The following is a 16,873-nucleotide window of genomic DNA, read 5'->3' as shown; positions in this document are numbered from 1 at the left end:
CTATACTGGGGCATTAGGACCCACACAGACCGCAGGGTGAGCACCCCCGTCACTATACTGGGGCATCAGGACCCACACAGACCGCAGGGTGAGCGCCCCCTGCTGGCCCCACTAACACCTCCTCCAGCAGGAACCTTAGTTTTTCCCAGGAGTCTCCCATCCAGGTACTGACCAAGCTCACACCTGCTGGGCTTCAGTGGGCTGCCAGTTGTGAGTTGCAGGGTGAGATGTCTCATGGACAGCAAGCTGGGGTCTGTGAAAAGCCAAATTCATAATGCAAGAAATTGTAAAGGGTTAATAAAGTGATGTTGTTGTTATTATTATTATTATTAATATTAATCGACGCTGCAGTGGGACCCCGTACAGTACGGGAAGCTGCAGTGCCGACTCTTGTCCAGCAGGCGGCAGGAGAGAGCAGCCCACCGAACACCATAACACAGCACCTCCGCCCAGCTCCGATCCGCCCGGGACCCCAGTCATCTCCGGGTTTTTCCTCCCTCCCGTCACTGGCCTTAATAAACTCTTCGTCAGCTTAACTCGAGTGGTTTAACATTTTGTGCCAAGTCTCAGATACGCTTCACAACGACGACAACAACAACAACAGAAAAATAAGTCACGAGTCGATACATATCGTCTTTATTGATTTATATAGCAGTACACAGGATGGGGGGGAGGTACATTCGGAATAAAATACCCACACCGTATTTAAAAAATAAATTATTCAAAGCTAACAAACCACAGGTGTGTTTTTTTTTTTATTAAAGCGCTCTCCGAGTTCAAGCATGGGCAGGTAGCACTGCACCGCGTCAATCTGTAAATATACATTCTTTTAAGAGGGTTTTTAATCTCATAACGACCCCCAACATTGTCAAACAATCTATTAATACCGACCCGCCAGGCTGTTAAAAACCTGTAAAAAAAAAAAACAGCGCTCGGAAAAGTTATTCGCCCTTAAATATTCTAAATCTGGGGTCTCCAGCCCCAGTCCTGGGGTACCCCAACTCAGCAGACTTAAAATGACCAATTTCTAAAAATATAATAATTTAGGACTAATAATCCGAGTACTGGACTGCCGGGTCCCCTGACACCTGCCCTGAGTCACCTGGAAATGAAATTACAGGTGAGCCCCAACTCTAACTGCACATGACCCGAGAGACTTACTGGACCAGAGCTCTGCAGAACCAGGGACTCAGACCCCAGTACTAACTTTACTAGAGCTCTCCAGCACCAGGGACTCAGATCCCAGTACTAACTGGACCAGGGACTCAGACCCCAGTACTAACTGGACTAGAGCTGTCCAGAACCAGGGACTCAGACTCCAGTACTAACTGGACCAGAGTTCTGCAGAACCAGGGACTCAAACCCCAGTACTAACTGGACTAGAGCTCTCCAGAACCAGGGACTCAGACCCCAGTACTAACTGGACCAGAGTTCTGCAGAACCAGGGACTCAGATCCCAGTACTAACTGGACTAGAGCTGTCCAGAACCAGGGACTCTGACTCCAGTACTAACTTTACTAGAGCTCTCCAGCACCAGGGACTCAGATCCCAGTACTAACTGGACCAGGGACTCAGACCCCAGTACTAACTGGACTAGAGCTGTCCAGAACCAGGGACTCAGACTCCAGTACTAACTGGACCAGGGACTCAGACCCCAGTACTAACTGGACCAGAACTCTCCAGGACCAGGGACACCGACCTCTGGACTAACTGGACCAGAACTGTCCAGGACCAGAGACACAGACCCAGTACTAACTGGACCAGAGCTGTCCAGGACAGAAGGAAGAAGACGGTGTCTTTTTTAACCCTGGACGGATCGGGTCGGGTCCTAGGCTTGTGGTCGAAGGAAAGAGGAGTCCGGGAAACCGACTGTCCCACAGAAGCGATCTGGAACGGGTCTGAGAGAGGTTCTGGCGTTGTCCTTCTGCTGGGGCTATCGCCTGCAGGACTCGTCTGGGGGAGAGGGGGGGGAGGGGTTAATACTGACCAGCTGGGGCCAGATCATACCACACACACACACACACACACACACACACACACACACACACACCCTGGACAGGACACCAGTCCATCACAGGACACACACACACACACACACACACACCCTGGACAGGACACCAGTCCATCACAGGACACACACACACACTCACACACCCTGGACAGGACACCAGTCCATCACAGGACACACACACACACCCTGGACAGGACACCAGTCCATCACAGGACACACACACACACACTCACACACCCTGGACAGGACACCAGTCCATCACAGGACACACACACACACTCACACACCCTGGACAGGACACCAGTCCATCACAGGACACACACACACTCACACACCCTGGACAGGACACCAGTCCATCACAGACACACACACACACTCACACACCCTGGACAGGACACCAGTCCATCACAGGACACACAAACACACACTCACACACCCTGGACAGGACACCAGTCCATCACAGGACACACACACACACACTCACACACCCTGGACAGGACACCAGTCCATCACAGGACACACACACACACACTCACACACCCTGGACAGGACACCAGTCCATCACAGGACACAAACACACACTCACACCAGTAGCCCATTAACCCACCAGCCTGTTTCTAACCCACACCGACCTGGGGAGAACACGCAGACTCCACCCAGACAGCACCGCCCGGTGCCGCCCAGTCCAGTCCCTCAGTCCAACCCCTCAGGCGGGCTGGTTCCCGCGAGACTCACCCACTCGGAGCAGCCGGCCCCTGCCAGCGCCCGGGGCGCCCCCCCTGCAGAGGAAGGCCCCGCCGACGTCCTCCTCCTCCTCCTCCTCCTCGTCCCTGGGGGCGGGGGCAGCGGGGGGCTCGTCCCGGCTCGTCCCCTCGGAGCTCTCGGGGGGGTACTCGAACGTCGTCTCCAGCCGCGCCTCGTCGAAGCACACCGCCGCCTGCCGGGCCGAGAGGGACAGGGTCTGACAGTTAACCTGTCTCACTCTCTAACCTTTTAACATTTAACCTGTCTCTCTTTCCTCTGACATTTAACCTGTCTCACTCTCTAACCTTTTAACATTTAACCTGTCTCTCTCTAACCATTTAACCTTTATCCTGTCTCTCTTTTCCTCTGACATTTAACCTGTCTCACTCTCTAACCTTTTAACCTGTCTCTCTTTTCCTCTGTCATTTAACCTGTCTCACTCTCTAACCTTTTAACATTTAACCTGTCTCTCTTTCCTCTGACATTTAACCTGTCTCACTCTCTAACCTTTTAACATTTAACCTGTCTCTCTCTAACCATTTAACCTTTATCCTGTCTCTCTTTTCCTCTGTCATTTAACCTGTCTCACTCTCTAACCTTTTAACTTTTAACCTGTCTCTCTCTAACCATTTAACCTTTAACCTGTCTCTCTTTTCCTCTGACATTTAACCTGTCTCACTCTCTAACCTTTTAACTTTTAACCTGTCTCTCTCTAACCATTTAACCTTTATCCTGTCTCTCTTTTCCTCTGTCATTTAACCTGTCTCACTCTCTAACCATTTAACCTTTAACCTGTCTCTCTTTTCCTCTGACATTTAACCTGTCTCACTCTCTAACCTTTTAACTTTTAACCTGTCTCTCTCTAACCATTTAACCTTTATCCTGTCTCTCTTTTCCTCTGACATTTAACCTGTCTCACTCTATAACCATTTAACCTTTATCCTGTCTCTCTTTTCCTCTGACATTTAACCTGTCTCACTCTATAACCATTTAACCTTTAACCTGTCTCCCTTTTCCTCTGACATTTAACCTGGCTCACTCTCTAACCTTTTAACATTTCACCTGTCTCTCTCCCCCTCTCACATGTAGCCTGTCCCAGTCTCTCTCCCAGCCAGCACCCTCCCCTCCCTGCCCTCTCTCTCAGAGCCCTGCTCTTAATCTCCTCTCTCTCTCCAGACCCCAGCGCCCTCCTGCTGCGAATTCACCCCAGTTAATCCGGTCAGCACAGCCGATTAACTCCGGCTCTCCCTGCGCTCACCGCAGTTGACCCCCTGTCCCACCTGGAGCTGGGGGGTCGGACTGTCCAGTCAGGGTGTCTGTGTGAACCCCTCTCTCTCTCAGTGCAGTGTTCATGTACTGGAGTGTCCAGTCAGTGTGTGTGTGTGAACCCCTCTCTCTCTCAGTGCAGTGTTCATGTACTGGAGTGTCCAGTCAGTGTGTGTGTATGAACCCCTCTCTCTCTCAGTGCAGTGTTCATGTACTGGAGTGTCCAGTCAGTGTGTGTGTGTGAACCCCTCTCTCTCAGTGCAGTGTTCATGTACTGGAGTGTCCAGTCAGTGAGTGTGTATGAACCCCTCTCTCTCTCAGTGCAGTGTTCATGTACTGGAGTGTCCAGTCAGTGTGTCTGTATGAACCCCTCTCTCTCTCAGTGCAGTGTTCATGTACTGGAGTGTCCAGTCAGTGTGTCTGTATGAACCCCTCTCTCTCTCAGTGCAGTGTTCATGTACTGGAGTGTCCAGTCAGTGTGTCTGTATGAACCCCTCTCTCTCTCAGTGCAGTGTTCATGTACTGGAGTGTCCAGTCAGTGTGTGTGTGTGAACCCCTCTCTCTCTCAGTGCAGTGTTCATGTACTGGAGTGTCCAGTCAGTGTGTGTGTGTGAACCCCTCTCTCTCTCAGTGCAGTGTTCATGTATTGCACTGTCTTTCTTCTCTCACACGCTCTGTTATCGCCACACTCTGAAGAGGAAGTGGGTGGCTGTGACACAGGAAGTGCGACTCAAGAGCCAGCGTTTCTTTTGTAGACTCTGTGCTCTCGTGCTGCACAGGCAGTGCTGCCGACACTTCCAAAGGCTTAAAAAAGAGAGGCAGAGAGAGAGCACTGGGCCTAACATGCTCACAGCTATCTGTGCGCCCTCTGTCTCAACTGCCTGCCTCTTCTGAAAAAACACCCTTCACAATCATCGCCTTGAGAAATCTGCAGAAGTATCGCTGTGTGGTTTTATTTTCACTTCACCCTGTCGAGTAAACATATTAGATAAAGTAAATATTCACTTGGTTAATACAGCAGCCCAGCGTTGTATCTTCGGTAGAATCGGTGCTCATCATACTGATACTTTTACCCTAAATAGGGGCTACAGTAAAGTCAGTCTAATTGACATTAATACTAATCTGTATTATCTACGGTAAAGTCGGTGTTAATGATTTTAATACACCAACTTAGTCTGGGGTCACTGTTGATGATGTTAATACACAGCCCAGTCTGCCATCTACAATAACGTCGAGGATAACGAAGTTAAGACACTGACCCAGTCTGGGCTGTACAGTAAAGTCAGTGTAAATGATACTAATGCACCAGCCCAGTCTGGGGTCTACAGTCAGTGTTAATGATGTCAATACAGCTGAATTTGCTGTAGTCTGGGGTCTATAGTAAAGTCAATGCTAATGATATTAATACACCAGCCCACTGAAGAGTCTACAGTAAAGTCAGGGCTAATGGTATTAATACATCAGCCCAGTTAGCAGTCTACAGTAAAGTCAGGGTTAATGATATGAATACACTGCCCAGTCTGAGGTCTACAGTAAAGTCAGGGTTAATGTGTTAATACACAGTCTAGTCTGAAGTCTACAGTAAAGTCAGGGTTAATGATGTTAATACACAGCCCAGTATGAGGTCTACAGTAAAGTCAGGGTTAATGATGTTAATATATCAGCCCAGTTAGCCGTCTACAGTAAAGTCAGGGTTAATGTGTTAATACACAGTCTAGTCTGACGTCTACAGTAAAGTCAGGGTTAATGATGTTAATATATCAGCCCAGTATGAGGTCTACAGTAAAGTCAGGGTTAATGTGTTAATACACAGTCTAGTCTGACGTCTACAGTAAAGTCAGCGTTAATGATATGAATACACTGCCCAGTCTGAGGTCTACAGTAAAGTCAGGGTTAATGTGTTAATACACAGTCTAGTCTGAAGTCTACAGTAAAGTCAGGGTTAATGATGTTAATACACAGCCCAGTATGAGGTCTACAGTAAAGTCAGGGTTAATGATGTTAATATATCAGCACAGTTAGCCGTCTACAGTAAAGTCAGGGTTAATGTGTTAATACACAGTCTAGTCTGACGTCTACAGTAAAGTCAGGGTTAATGATGTTAATACACAGCCCAGTATGAGGTCTACAGTAAAGTCAGGGTTAATGTGTTAATACACAGTCTAGTCTGACGTCTACAGTAAAGTCAGCGTTAATGATGTTAATACACAGCCCAGTATGAGGTCTACAGTAAAGTCAGGGTTAATGTGTTAATACACAGTCTAGTCTGACGTCTACAGTAAAGTCAGGGTTAATGATGTTAATATATCAGCCCAGTATGAGGTCTACAGTAAAGTCAGGGTTAATGTGTTAATACACAGTCTAGTATGAGGTCTACAGTACAGTCAGGGTTAATGTGTTAATACACAGTCTAGTCTGACGTCTACAGTAAAGTCAGGGTTAATGTGTTAATACACAGTCTAGTCTGACGTCTACAGTAAAGTCAGCGTTAATGATGTTAATATATCAGCCCAGTATGAGGTCTACAGTAAAGTCAGGGTTAATGTGTTAATACACAGTCTAGTATGACGTCTACAGTAAAGTCAGGGTTAATGATGTTAATATATCAGCTCAGTTAGCCGTCTACAGTAAAGTCAGGGTTAATGTGTTAATACACAGTCCAGTATGAGGTCTACAGTAAAGTCAGGGTTAATGTGTTAATACACAGTCTAGTCTGACGTCTACAGTAAAGTCATGGTTAATGATGTTAATACACAGCCCAGTATGAGGTCTACAGTAAAGTCAGGGTTAATGTGTTAATACACAGTCTAGTCTGGGGCCTACAGTAAAGTCAGGGTTAATGTGTTAATACACAGCCCAGTATGAGGTCTACAGTAAAGTCAGGGTTAATGATGTTAATATATCAGCCCAGTTAGCAGTCTACAGTAAAGTCAGGGTTAATGATGTTAATACACAGCCCAGTCTGGAGTCTGCAGTAAAGTCAGGGTTAATGATGTTAATATATCAGCCCAGTATGAGGTCTACAGTAAAGTCAGGGTTAATGATGTTAATACACAGCCCAGTATGAGGTCTACAGTAAAGTCAGGGTTAATGTGTTAATACACAGTCTAGTCTGGGGCCTACAGTAAAGTCAGGGTTAATGTGTTAATACACAGCCCAGTATGAGGTCTACAGTAAAGTCAGGGTTAATGATGTTAATATATCAGCCCAGTTAGCCGTCTACAGTAAAGTCAGGGTTAATGATGTTAATACACAGTCTAGTATGAGGTCTACAGTAAAGTCAGGGTTAATGATGTTAATATATCAGCCCAGTATGAGGTCTACAGTAAAGTCAGGGTTAATGATGTTAATACACAGTCTAGTATGAGGTCTACAGTAAAGTCAGGGTTAATGATGTTAATACACAGCCCAGTATGAGGTCTACAGTAAAGTCAGGGTTAATGATGTTAATACACAGTCTAGTATGAGGTCTACAGTAAAGTCAGGGTTAATGATGTTAATACACAGCCCAGTATGAGGTCTACAGTAAAGTCAGGGTTAATGTGTTAATACACAGTCTAGTATGAGGTCTACAGTAAAGTCAGGGTTAATGTGTTAATACACAGTCTAGTCTGACGTCTACAGTAAAGTCAGGGTTAATGATATTAATATATCAGCCCAGTATGAGGTCTACAGTCAAGTCAGGGTTAATGTGTTAATACACAGTCTAGTCTGACGTCTACAGTAAAGTCAGGGTTAATGATGTTAATATATCAGCCCAGTATGAGGTCTACAGTAAAGTCAGCCCTGAAAAGAGGAAAGCACTGAACCGCAGCCATCGATATGATCAAATACACGTCCCTCAGTTTCTCTGCCATCGAATCTCCATGAGCAACAGCTAATTGAATTTGCTTCTGCAAAAGTGAGAAAAACAGGAAGAGACTTCGAGTGGCGGAAGAGCGGGTTTGCGAAGAGGAAGTCGGTCCTGTCAGAGCGAGCAAGAGAGTCGCTTGCCTCCTCTGCTGCTCCTGACACAGCGTCCTGCCCCCGAGTCTGCACAGCCTGCCACCCGCACGCACACGCACACCCACAGAGACTCAGACACACACTCACACGCACACTCACAGAGACTCAGACACACACTCACACGCACACTCACAGAGACTCAGACACACGCACACGCACACTCACAGAGACTCAGACACACACTCACACGCACACGCACAGAGACTCAGACACACACTCACACGCACACTCACAGAGACTCAGACACACACTCACACGCACACTCACAGAGACTCAGACACACACTCACACGCACACTCACAGAGACTCAGACACACACTCACACACACACTCACGGAGACTCAGACACACACTCACACGCACACTCACAGAGACTCAGACACACACTCACACGCACACTCACAGAGACTCAGACACACGCACACTCACAGAGACTCAGACACACACTCACACGCACACTCACAGAGACTCAGACACACACTCACACGCACACTCACAGAGACTCAGACACACACTCACACGCACACCCACAGAGACTCAGACACACACTCACACGCACACTCACAGAGACTCAGACACACACTCACACGCACACCCACAGAGACTCAGACACACACTCACACGCACACTCACAGAGACTCAGACACACACTCACACGCACACTCACAGAGACTCAGACACACACGTGTGCACACTCACACTCACAAAGACTCAGACACACACGCACGCACACGCACACTCACAGAGACTCAGACACACACGCGTGCACATGCACACTCACAGAGACTCAGACACACACGCACGCACACACACACTCACAGAGACTCAGACACACACTCACACTCACACTCACAGAGACTCAGACACACACTCACATGCACACTCACACACTCACACACTCACACACTCACACTCACACACTCACACACAGAGACTCCAGGCCTGCGCAGGACTGTGTGGCCTTGATCTGCTCGCTCTGCCTGAGAGACACGGTGTCTGGGTTTTCTAAAATAAAACCCCAGTCTGACCACAGACGGCGTGATTTGCTCTCCTCACGATGAAGCAGTAAGTAAGCATCTGGGAAAACCACTCCGTGATCACTCAGGGCCAAGACAAGGGAAAGCATGCGTTTTTACCCTGCTCTCACTGTGTTTTTACCCTGATCTCACTGGGCTTGACTGCACTGGACTGAGTTTTTACCACAGTCTGACTGGTCTGTACTGCGCTGTACTGTGTTTTTACCCTGATCCCCCTGGGCTGGAGTGCACTGGACTGTGTATTTACACAGATACTACTTGTCTTTACTGGGCTGTACTGTGTTGTTACCCTGATCTCCCTGGGCTTGACTGCACTGGACTGTGTACTTACACAGATACCACTTGTCTTTACTGGGCTGTACTGTGTTTTTACCCTGATCCCCCTGGGCTGGACTGCACTGGACTGTGCTTTGTCAGACAAGCAGAACAGGAAGCGCTCCCATGGTTTGGTAAAGCAGTATCTGACCTGCCAGCAGGCCTCCTGAGCTCACTGAGCCTGGCAGCCAGCACTGCTGTCACTCCTCATTAACAGCCCAACCAGAGGCCTGTGATCACAGTCCGGGTTAATCCCATTAGACCACCTGTCCACACGCACTGACCGGGTGGTCACTGACAGGCTGGATTAAGAGACAGCAGCCTGAGCTCCAGGAGAGAGTCACTCTAACTGCCTGGACACTCCAGGACATGAACACTGCACTGAGAGAGAGAGGGGTTCATACAGACACACTGACTGGACACTCCAGTACATGAACACTGCACTGAGAGAGAGAGGGGTTCATACACACACACTGACTGGACACTCCAGACACCGAGCTCGTCTCAGGCGATCTCAGCACCACGGCGCCCGGCACGGACGGGACTCACCTTCCTGTCTCCGGTCTTCGGCTTCCCCAGGCAGGACCTGGGCAGCGACACGTACCCCCCGATCACCGTGATCTCCTCCGCCGTGGGGTACCTCTTCTTCGCCTGGGTGCCCTCCGGGAGCAGACCGTTGGGGACCCCCGCGGGGGGCGCAGGGTCCTGGACAGGGGTCGTCGGAGGGGTCACGGCCTTCCTGGGGTTGATGGTGATGGTGTTGCCCCTGCGGGACTGGGCCGCCCCCAGACTGCGGAGAGCCACCAGGGCGGGGGGGGCCGATGAGGAAGAGGAGGAGGCCGGCGCTGGTGTGAGACGGGGCCAGGCCTGGTTTTTCGGGGTGCAGTCCTCAGTGAGCGGGGTGCCCGGTTTCCAGGAGGAAGAGGAGGAGGAGGAGGCCGGCGCTGGTGTGAGACGGGGCCAGGCCTGGTTTTTTGGGGTGCAGTCCTCAGTGAGTGGGGTGCCCGGTTTCCAGGAGGAAGAGGAGGAGGAGGAGGAGGCCGGCGCTGGTGTGAGACGGGGCCAGGCCTGGTTTTTTGGGGTGCAGTCCTCAGTGAGTGGGGTGCCCGGTTTCCAGGAGGAAGAGGAGGAAGAGGAGGCCGGCGCTGGTGTGAGACGGGGCCAGGCCGGGTTTTTCGGGGTGCAGTCCTCAGTGAGCGGGGTCCCCGGTTTCCAGGAGCAGGAGGAGGAAGGGGGCTCGGCGGGGGCCGTCGCCCGGGGCGTCAGGCCGGACGGCGGCTTCTCGGGGCCCGGGGTCCCCTCTCGGGGCCGGGGCCCCGCCGGCTGGAGGCTGTAGAGGCGGCTCATGGCCGCGGGGGGGCCGGGGGGCGGGGAGGGGGGGGGGGAGGTCGGAGGCGAGTAGGGAGCGTCGAGCCCCGCTGCCCCTTCGCCTTCGTCTTCTTCCTCGTCGTCTGGACCCCCGCGGAGGAGGGCGGCGGCGGAGCAGGAGCAGGAGGAGGAGGAGGAGGAGGAGGAGGAGGAGGAGGGCGCCGGTCCGCTGCCCCGGCGATCCTCGGCGACAGAGGCAGGACCCGCCGGTGCCGCTGGTGCTGCTGGTGCTGCTGGTGCTGCTGCTGCGCTGGAGACGGTTTGACAGGAAGCGGGCGGCCGGCCGGGGCAGGAAGGCCCGCCCGCCCCTCCCCCCGGCTCCGCGCTGACGCGGGCGGCAGGCCGCGGAGGCGCCGCCCCCTCTTCCTCTTCCTCTTCCTCTCCCTCTCCCTCTCCCTCTCCCTCTCCCTCGCCCGCCGGCTTCCTCTCTCGGGCTTCTCCTCCCCGCGGCGCGTGGCCAGACGCGGGCCCCTTCCTCCCTCCGGCAGGGGGGGGGCCCCGCTCGCTCCCCGTACCCCCGTCCTGAGGCACCGGGGGGGCACAGGAGGGCCCCCTTCCTCCCCCGCCCTCGCGGGGCTCCCCGTCTCCCCCGGGGCCCGGGCACAGACCGGCGCGTGTGGGCGGGAGTCCCCCCCTCGGCCCCAGCTCCCTCTGTCCGGAGTGGGGCGTCCCCCCGAGGGGTGGCCCCCCGCTGGGATCCCCCCCGGGCCCGCTCCGGGCCGGGCCCCCGCCCTCCACGTTTCGGGGAGCCCCGCCGGCGCCCCCCCCGTGCCCCCCCGCCCCCTGCCGCTGCCGGCTCTGCGAGGCTATCCCAGCATCCCCGTCCTGCTCCCCTCCGCCCCCCTCCCCCTGGGCGCCGGCAGCGGGGGTCCCCGCGTCCCTGAGGGGCGCCCCCAAAACCCCCCCCTCGCCCTCGGCGCCGCTGGGGAAGCTGAGCGACCGTTTCGGGACGCCCCGGGACGGGGGCCCGGTGTCGCCCCCCTCGCGCCCCTCCCTCCAGCGCCCAGGCCGGGGCGCCCCCTGGGGGTCGGCCATGTCGTCCCTGCTCCGGGAGCGCGGCGCCGGCGGCGTCCTCGAGCACTGGGGGGCACGAGGGGGAGCCGGGGACGGGGAGGGGTGACCCCCAAATTTGCTGAGCATCTGGCTCACCCTCCCTCCTCCCCCTTCACTACCCCCCTCTGCCCCTGGGTCCTGACCTCTCCCTGTCTCCCTCTCTCTCCCCATCTCCCTGCCTGTCTCCCTCTCTCCCCCTGTCTCCCTGCCTGTCTCCCTCTCCCTGCCTGTCTCCCTCTCTCTCTCCCTGCCTGTCTCCCTCTCAATCTCTCTCTCCCTCCCGACCTCTCTCTCCCTGCCCGTCTCCCTCTCTCTCCCTGTCTCTCTGCCTGTCTCCCTCTCCCTCTCCCTGCCTGTCTCTCTCCCTGTCTCCCTCTCCCTGCCTGTCTCCCTCCCAATCTCTCTCTCCCTCCCGATCACTCTCTCCCTGCCCGTCTCCCTCTCCCAGCCTGTCTCCCTGCCTGTCTCCCTCTCCCAGCCTGTCTCCCTGCCTGTCTCCCTCTCTCTCCCTGTCCCTCTCTCCCTCTCCCAGCCTGTCTCTCTCCCTGTCCCTCTGTCCCTCTCCCAGCCTGTCCCTCTCCCTGTCTCCCTGCCTGTCTCCCTCTCCCTGCCTGTCTCCCTCTCTCTCCCTGTCTCCCAGCCTGTCTCTCTGCCTGTCCCTCTCTCCCTCTCCCAGCCTGTCTCTCTGCCTGTCCCTCTCTCCCTCTCCCTGCCTGTCTCCCTCTCTCTCCCTGTCTCCCAGCCTGTCTCTCTCCCTGTCCCTCTCTCCCTCTCCCAGCCTGTCCCTCTCCCTGTCTCCCTGCCTGTCTCCCTCTCCCTGCCTGTCTCCCTCTCTCTCCCTGTCTCCCAGCCTGTCTCTCTCCCTGTCCCTCTCTCCCTCTCCCAGCCTGTCTCCCAGCCTGTCCCTCTCCCTGTCTCCCTCTCCCAGCCTGTCCCTCTCCCTGTCCCTCTCCCTGTCTCTCTCTCCCTCTCCCCCCCAGGCCTGCAGGGTGTCTGTTGGCCAGGGGGGGCGCTGGTGGGCCGGGGGGGGCCCCGCTGGATGATCAGCACCTCGGAGGCGCGGATCTCCGCCACGACCCGGCCCAGACGCAGCAGACCCCACCCCCCCCCCGGCCCCCCCGGCCCCCCGCGCTCCGCCTGCCCGGCGTCTCCCCTCCTCTCCGGGCGCGGGGAGGGGTTCTGCTCGGGTCCGGGGTCCGGCTCGGCCCGCCGGGCCCGCCGGCGCTCCAGCAGGCCCAGCTTCCAGGCCGGCATGCTGGCCAGGCGCTGGCCTTCCTCCCGCTGACGCCGCGCGCGCTCCTCCTCCTCCCTGCGGCGCCTCTCCAGCAGCTGCAGCTTCCACTCCGGGACAGGAGCCGACATGACCCCCGAGAACACTGCCCTGAGAGAGAGAGAGAGAGGGGTTCACACTGACTGACCCCCGAGAACACTGCCCTGAGAGAGAGAGAGAGAGGGGTTCACACTGACTGACCCCCCAAAACACTGCCCTGAGAGAGAGAGAGAGAGGGGTTCACACTGACTGACCCCCCAAAACACTGCCCTGAGAGAGAGAGAGGGGTTCACACTGACTGACCCCCGAGATCACTGCCCTGAGAGAGAGAGAGGGGTTCACACTGACTGACCCCCGAGATCACTGCCCTGAGAGAGAGAGAGGGGTTCACACTGACTGACCCCCGAGAACACTGCCCTGAGAGAGAGAGAGAGGGGTTCACACTGACTGACCCCCGAGATCACTGCCCTGAGAGAGAGAGGGGTTCACACTGACTGACCCCCGAGAACACTGCCCTGAAAGAGAGAGGGGTTCATACAGACACACTGACTGGACACTCCAGGACATGAACACTGCACTGAGAGAGAGAGGGGGGTTAATACAGACACACTGACTGGACACTCCAGTACATGAACACTGCACTGAGAGAGAGAGGGGTTCATACAGACACACTGACTGGACACTCCAGGACATGAACACTGCACTGAGAGAGAGAGGGGTTCACACAGACACACTGACTGGACACTCCAGTACATGAACACTGCACTGAGAGAGAGAGGGGTTCATACAGACACACTGACTGGACACTCCAGGACATGAACACTGCACTGAGAGAGAGAGGGGGGTTAATACAGACACACTGACTGGACACTCCAGTACATGAACACTGCACTGAGAGAGAGAGGGGTTCATACAGACACACTGACTGGACACTCCAGGACATGAACACTGCACTGAGAGAGAGAGAGGGGTTCACACAGACACACTGACTGGACACTCCAGTACATGAACACTGCACTGAGAGAGAGAGGGGTTCATACACACACACTGACTGGACACTCCAGGACATGAACACTGCACTGAGAGAGAGAGGGGTTCATACACACACACTGACTGGACACTCCAGTACATGAACACTGCACTGAGAGAGAGAGGGGTTCATACACACACACTGACTGGACACTCCAGGACATGAACACTGCACTGAGAGAGAGAGGGGTTCATACAGACACACTGACTGGACACTCCAGGACATGAACACTGCACTGAGAGAGAGAGGGGGGTTAATACAGACACACTGACTGGACACTCCAGTACATGAACACTGCACTGAGAGAGAGAGGGGTTCATACAGACACACTGACTGGACACTCCAGGACATGAACACTGCCCTGAGAGAGAGAGAGGGGTTCACACTGACTGACCCCCGAGATCACTGCCCTGAGAGAGAGAGAGGGGTTCACACTGACTGACCCCCGAGAACACTGCCCTGAGAGAGAGAGAGAGGGGTTCACACTGACTGACCCCCGAGATCACTGCCCTGAGAGAGAGAGGGGTTCACACTGACTGACCCCCGAGAACACTGCCCTGAAAGAGAGAGGGGTTCATACAGACACACTGACTGGACACTCCAGGACATGAACACTGCACTGAGAGAGAGAGGGGGGTTAATACAGACACACTGACTGGACACTCCAGTACATGAACACTGCACTGAGAGAGAGAGGGGTTCATACAGACACACTGACTGGACACTCCAGGACATGAACACTGCACTGAGAGAGAGAGGGGTTCACACAGACACACTGACTGGACACTCCAGTACATGAACACTGCACTGAGAGAGAGAGGGGTTCATACAGACACACTGACTGGACACTCCAGGACATGAACACTGCACTGAGAGAGAGAGGGGGGTTAATACAGACACACTGACTGGACACTCCAGTACATGAACACTGCACTGAGAGAGAGAGGGGTTCATACAGACACACTGACTGGACACTCCAGGACATGAACACTGCACTGAGAGAGAGAGGGGTTCATACAGACACACTGACTGGACACTCCAGTACATGAACACTGCACTGAGAGAGAGAGGGGTTCATACAGACACACACTGACTGGACACTCCAGTACATGAACACTGCACTGAGAGAGAGAGGGGTTCACACAGACACACTGACTGGACACTCCAGTACATGAACACTGCACTGAGAGAGAGAGGGGTTCATACACACACACTGACTGGACACTCCAGTACATGAACACTGCACTGAGAGAGAGAGGGGTTCACACAGACACACTGACTGGACACTCCAGTACATGAACACTGCACTGAGAGAGAGAGGGGTTCATACAGACACACTGACTGGACACTCCAGTACATGAACACTGCACTGAGAGAGAGAGGGGTTCATACACACACACTGACTGGACACTCCAGTACATGAACACTGCACTGAGAGAGAGAGGGGTTCATACACACACACTGACTGGACACTCCAGGACATGAACACTGCACAGAGAGACACAATTCCTCTGGACAGACAATAACATCCTTCATTACGCTGGTTTCTGGTATGAGACCCTGCGCTTTATTATAAACTCTGTCTCTTCTGAACGCCCCGCTGAGGACAGCGACAGGACTCGCCGGTGAGCTGTACCGCGAAGGACAGGCGGTCCCGTCGAGCTGATGCACTCCCAGCGTGAGCGGAAGATACGGGCGGGTGGCCGCCCTGTCCCGGACCGGACCGGGCCAGTCCCGGGTCTGTCCCGGGTCTGTGCCAGTCACTCTCCTGACAGGTCACCCGCGAGCAGCACCACTAGCCGCGGAGACCCCGCTCTCGTGGGCGGTGGTGGGGGGGATCAATTAATTAATCAATTAACTAACCGAGGGGCTCATTTTACCCCCCGGAGTTTCGTCAGCGGAGACGGTGGGGGTTGATGCCCCCTGAAAACCGAACCTTGTATTGGGGGGGCTCCCCTCCCCAAGGAGGCCAGAACAGCACCCCCCGCCCCCCGGCGGGTCCGTCATAACGTCACGGAGACGAATAGAAACGGCACACACACACACACACAAAAAACAAAACAACCAACAACTGGATTTTTCCCACCCACTTCCTGTACGCGGCACCAGGAATGTGGGTGAAAAATAAACCCGAACTAGAACTAAAAACCCCAAACTAAAAACTACAACACGGGGCCCCGTCCCTCCCTCACCCCCTCCGGACGGTCCCAGCTGAGGGCGCTCACCTCACGTCTCAGAGCGGCTGTCCGGTCCGGGAAGTCCCGACCCGGCGGCGTCTCATCCGAACCAGCTGAAGCACTGCCCCCAAACCAGTGCCGCCGCCGAGTCTCCGGCTGCCTGCCTGCCCGCCTGCCCGCCTGCTCGCTCAGATCTTCTCCAGCTCGTTTCTCCTCTTTTTAGATCTATCGACCCAGAGGGGAGAGTGGGCTGGGGGTCGTGAGAGAGAAGGAGACGTCCAGCGGGGTCGGTTCCGAAGCGGTCCGGCTGGGCTCGCTGGAGCAGGCGAGGCGAGGCGGGCGGTCACTCCACCCCAAACACACACACACACACTCACACACACTCTCACTCTCTCTCTCCCTTCCTCCCTCTCTCTCTCTCTCTCCTTTCCATCCCTGCCGGTCCCGCTGATCCCGCCCGGCCGGGCTGCCTTCCCGGGACGCCGCGACCCGCTGTCGTCTGCAGGCGGCGCGTTTCCCTCCCACGAAGCGCCGTCTTTTTTTTTTTTAAAGAATTGAAACGAGACGGGCGGGTCCACGATTCGTGGCGTTTCTGAA

At 54.6% G+C, this 16,873-nt stretch overlaps 1 protein-coding gene across 4 annotated transcripts; it reads right to left on the bottom strand.

Moving 5' to 3' along the window:
- Positions 1 to 620: 620 nt before the first annotated feature.
- LOC148662464 (uncharacterized) lies at positions 621 to 16,869 on the bottom strand. 4 transcript variants are annotated; one of them, XR_015936319.1, is made up of 5 exons: positions 16,325 to 16,869; positions 9,928 to 13,180; positions 2,747 to 2,948; positions 1,250 to 1,953; positions 621 to 1,219 (listed from the first exon to the last, which is right to left on the bottom strand). XR_015936319.1 is itself a non-coding variant. In XM_088631152.1 (4 exons), the coding sequence occupies exons 2-4, from the start codon at positions 13,159 to 13,161 to the stop codon at positions 1,934 to 1,936; spliced, it is 3,456 nt and encodes a 1,151-aa protein (XP_088487278.1). In that variant the 5' UTR covers positions 13,162 to 13,180; positions 16,325 to 16,869; the 3' UTR covers positions 621 to 1,933. The 4 variants fall into 4 exon arrangements, 1 of the variants encoding a protein (XP_088487278.1); XR_015936320.1 differs by having other exon boundaries at positions 1,266 to 1,953; XR_015936321.1 differs by having other exon boundaries at positions 1,404 to 1,953.
- Positions 16,870 to 16,873: the final 4 nt, after the last annotated feature.

The sequence above is a fragment of the Lepisosteus platostomus genome, chromosome 5, assembly GCF_059453375.1.
Source record: "Lepisosteus platostomus isolate fLepPlt1 chromosome 5, fLepPlt1.hap1, whole genome shotgun sequence".
Classification (NCBI taxonomy): domain Eukaryota; kingdom Metazoa; phylum Chordata; class Actinopteri; order Semionotiformes; family Lepisosteidae; genus Lepisosteus; species Lepisosteus platostomus.
Note: the sequence above shows the minus strand (reverse complement) of the source record. Positions and strands in the feature narration are given on the sequence as shown.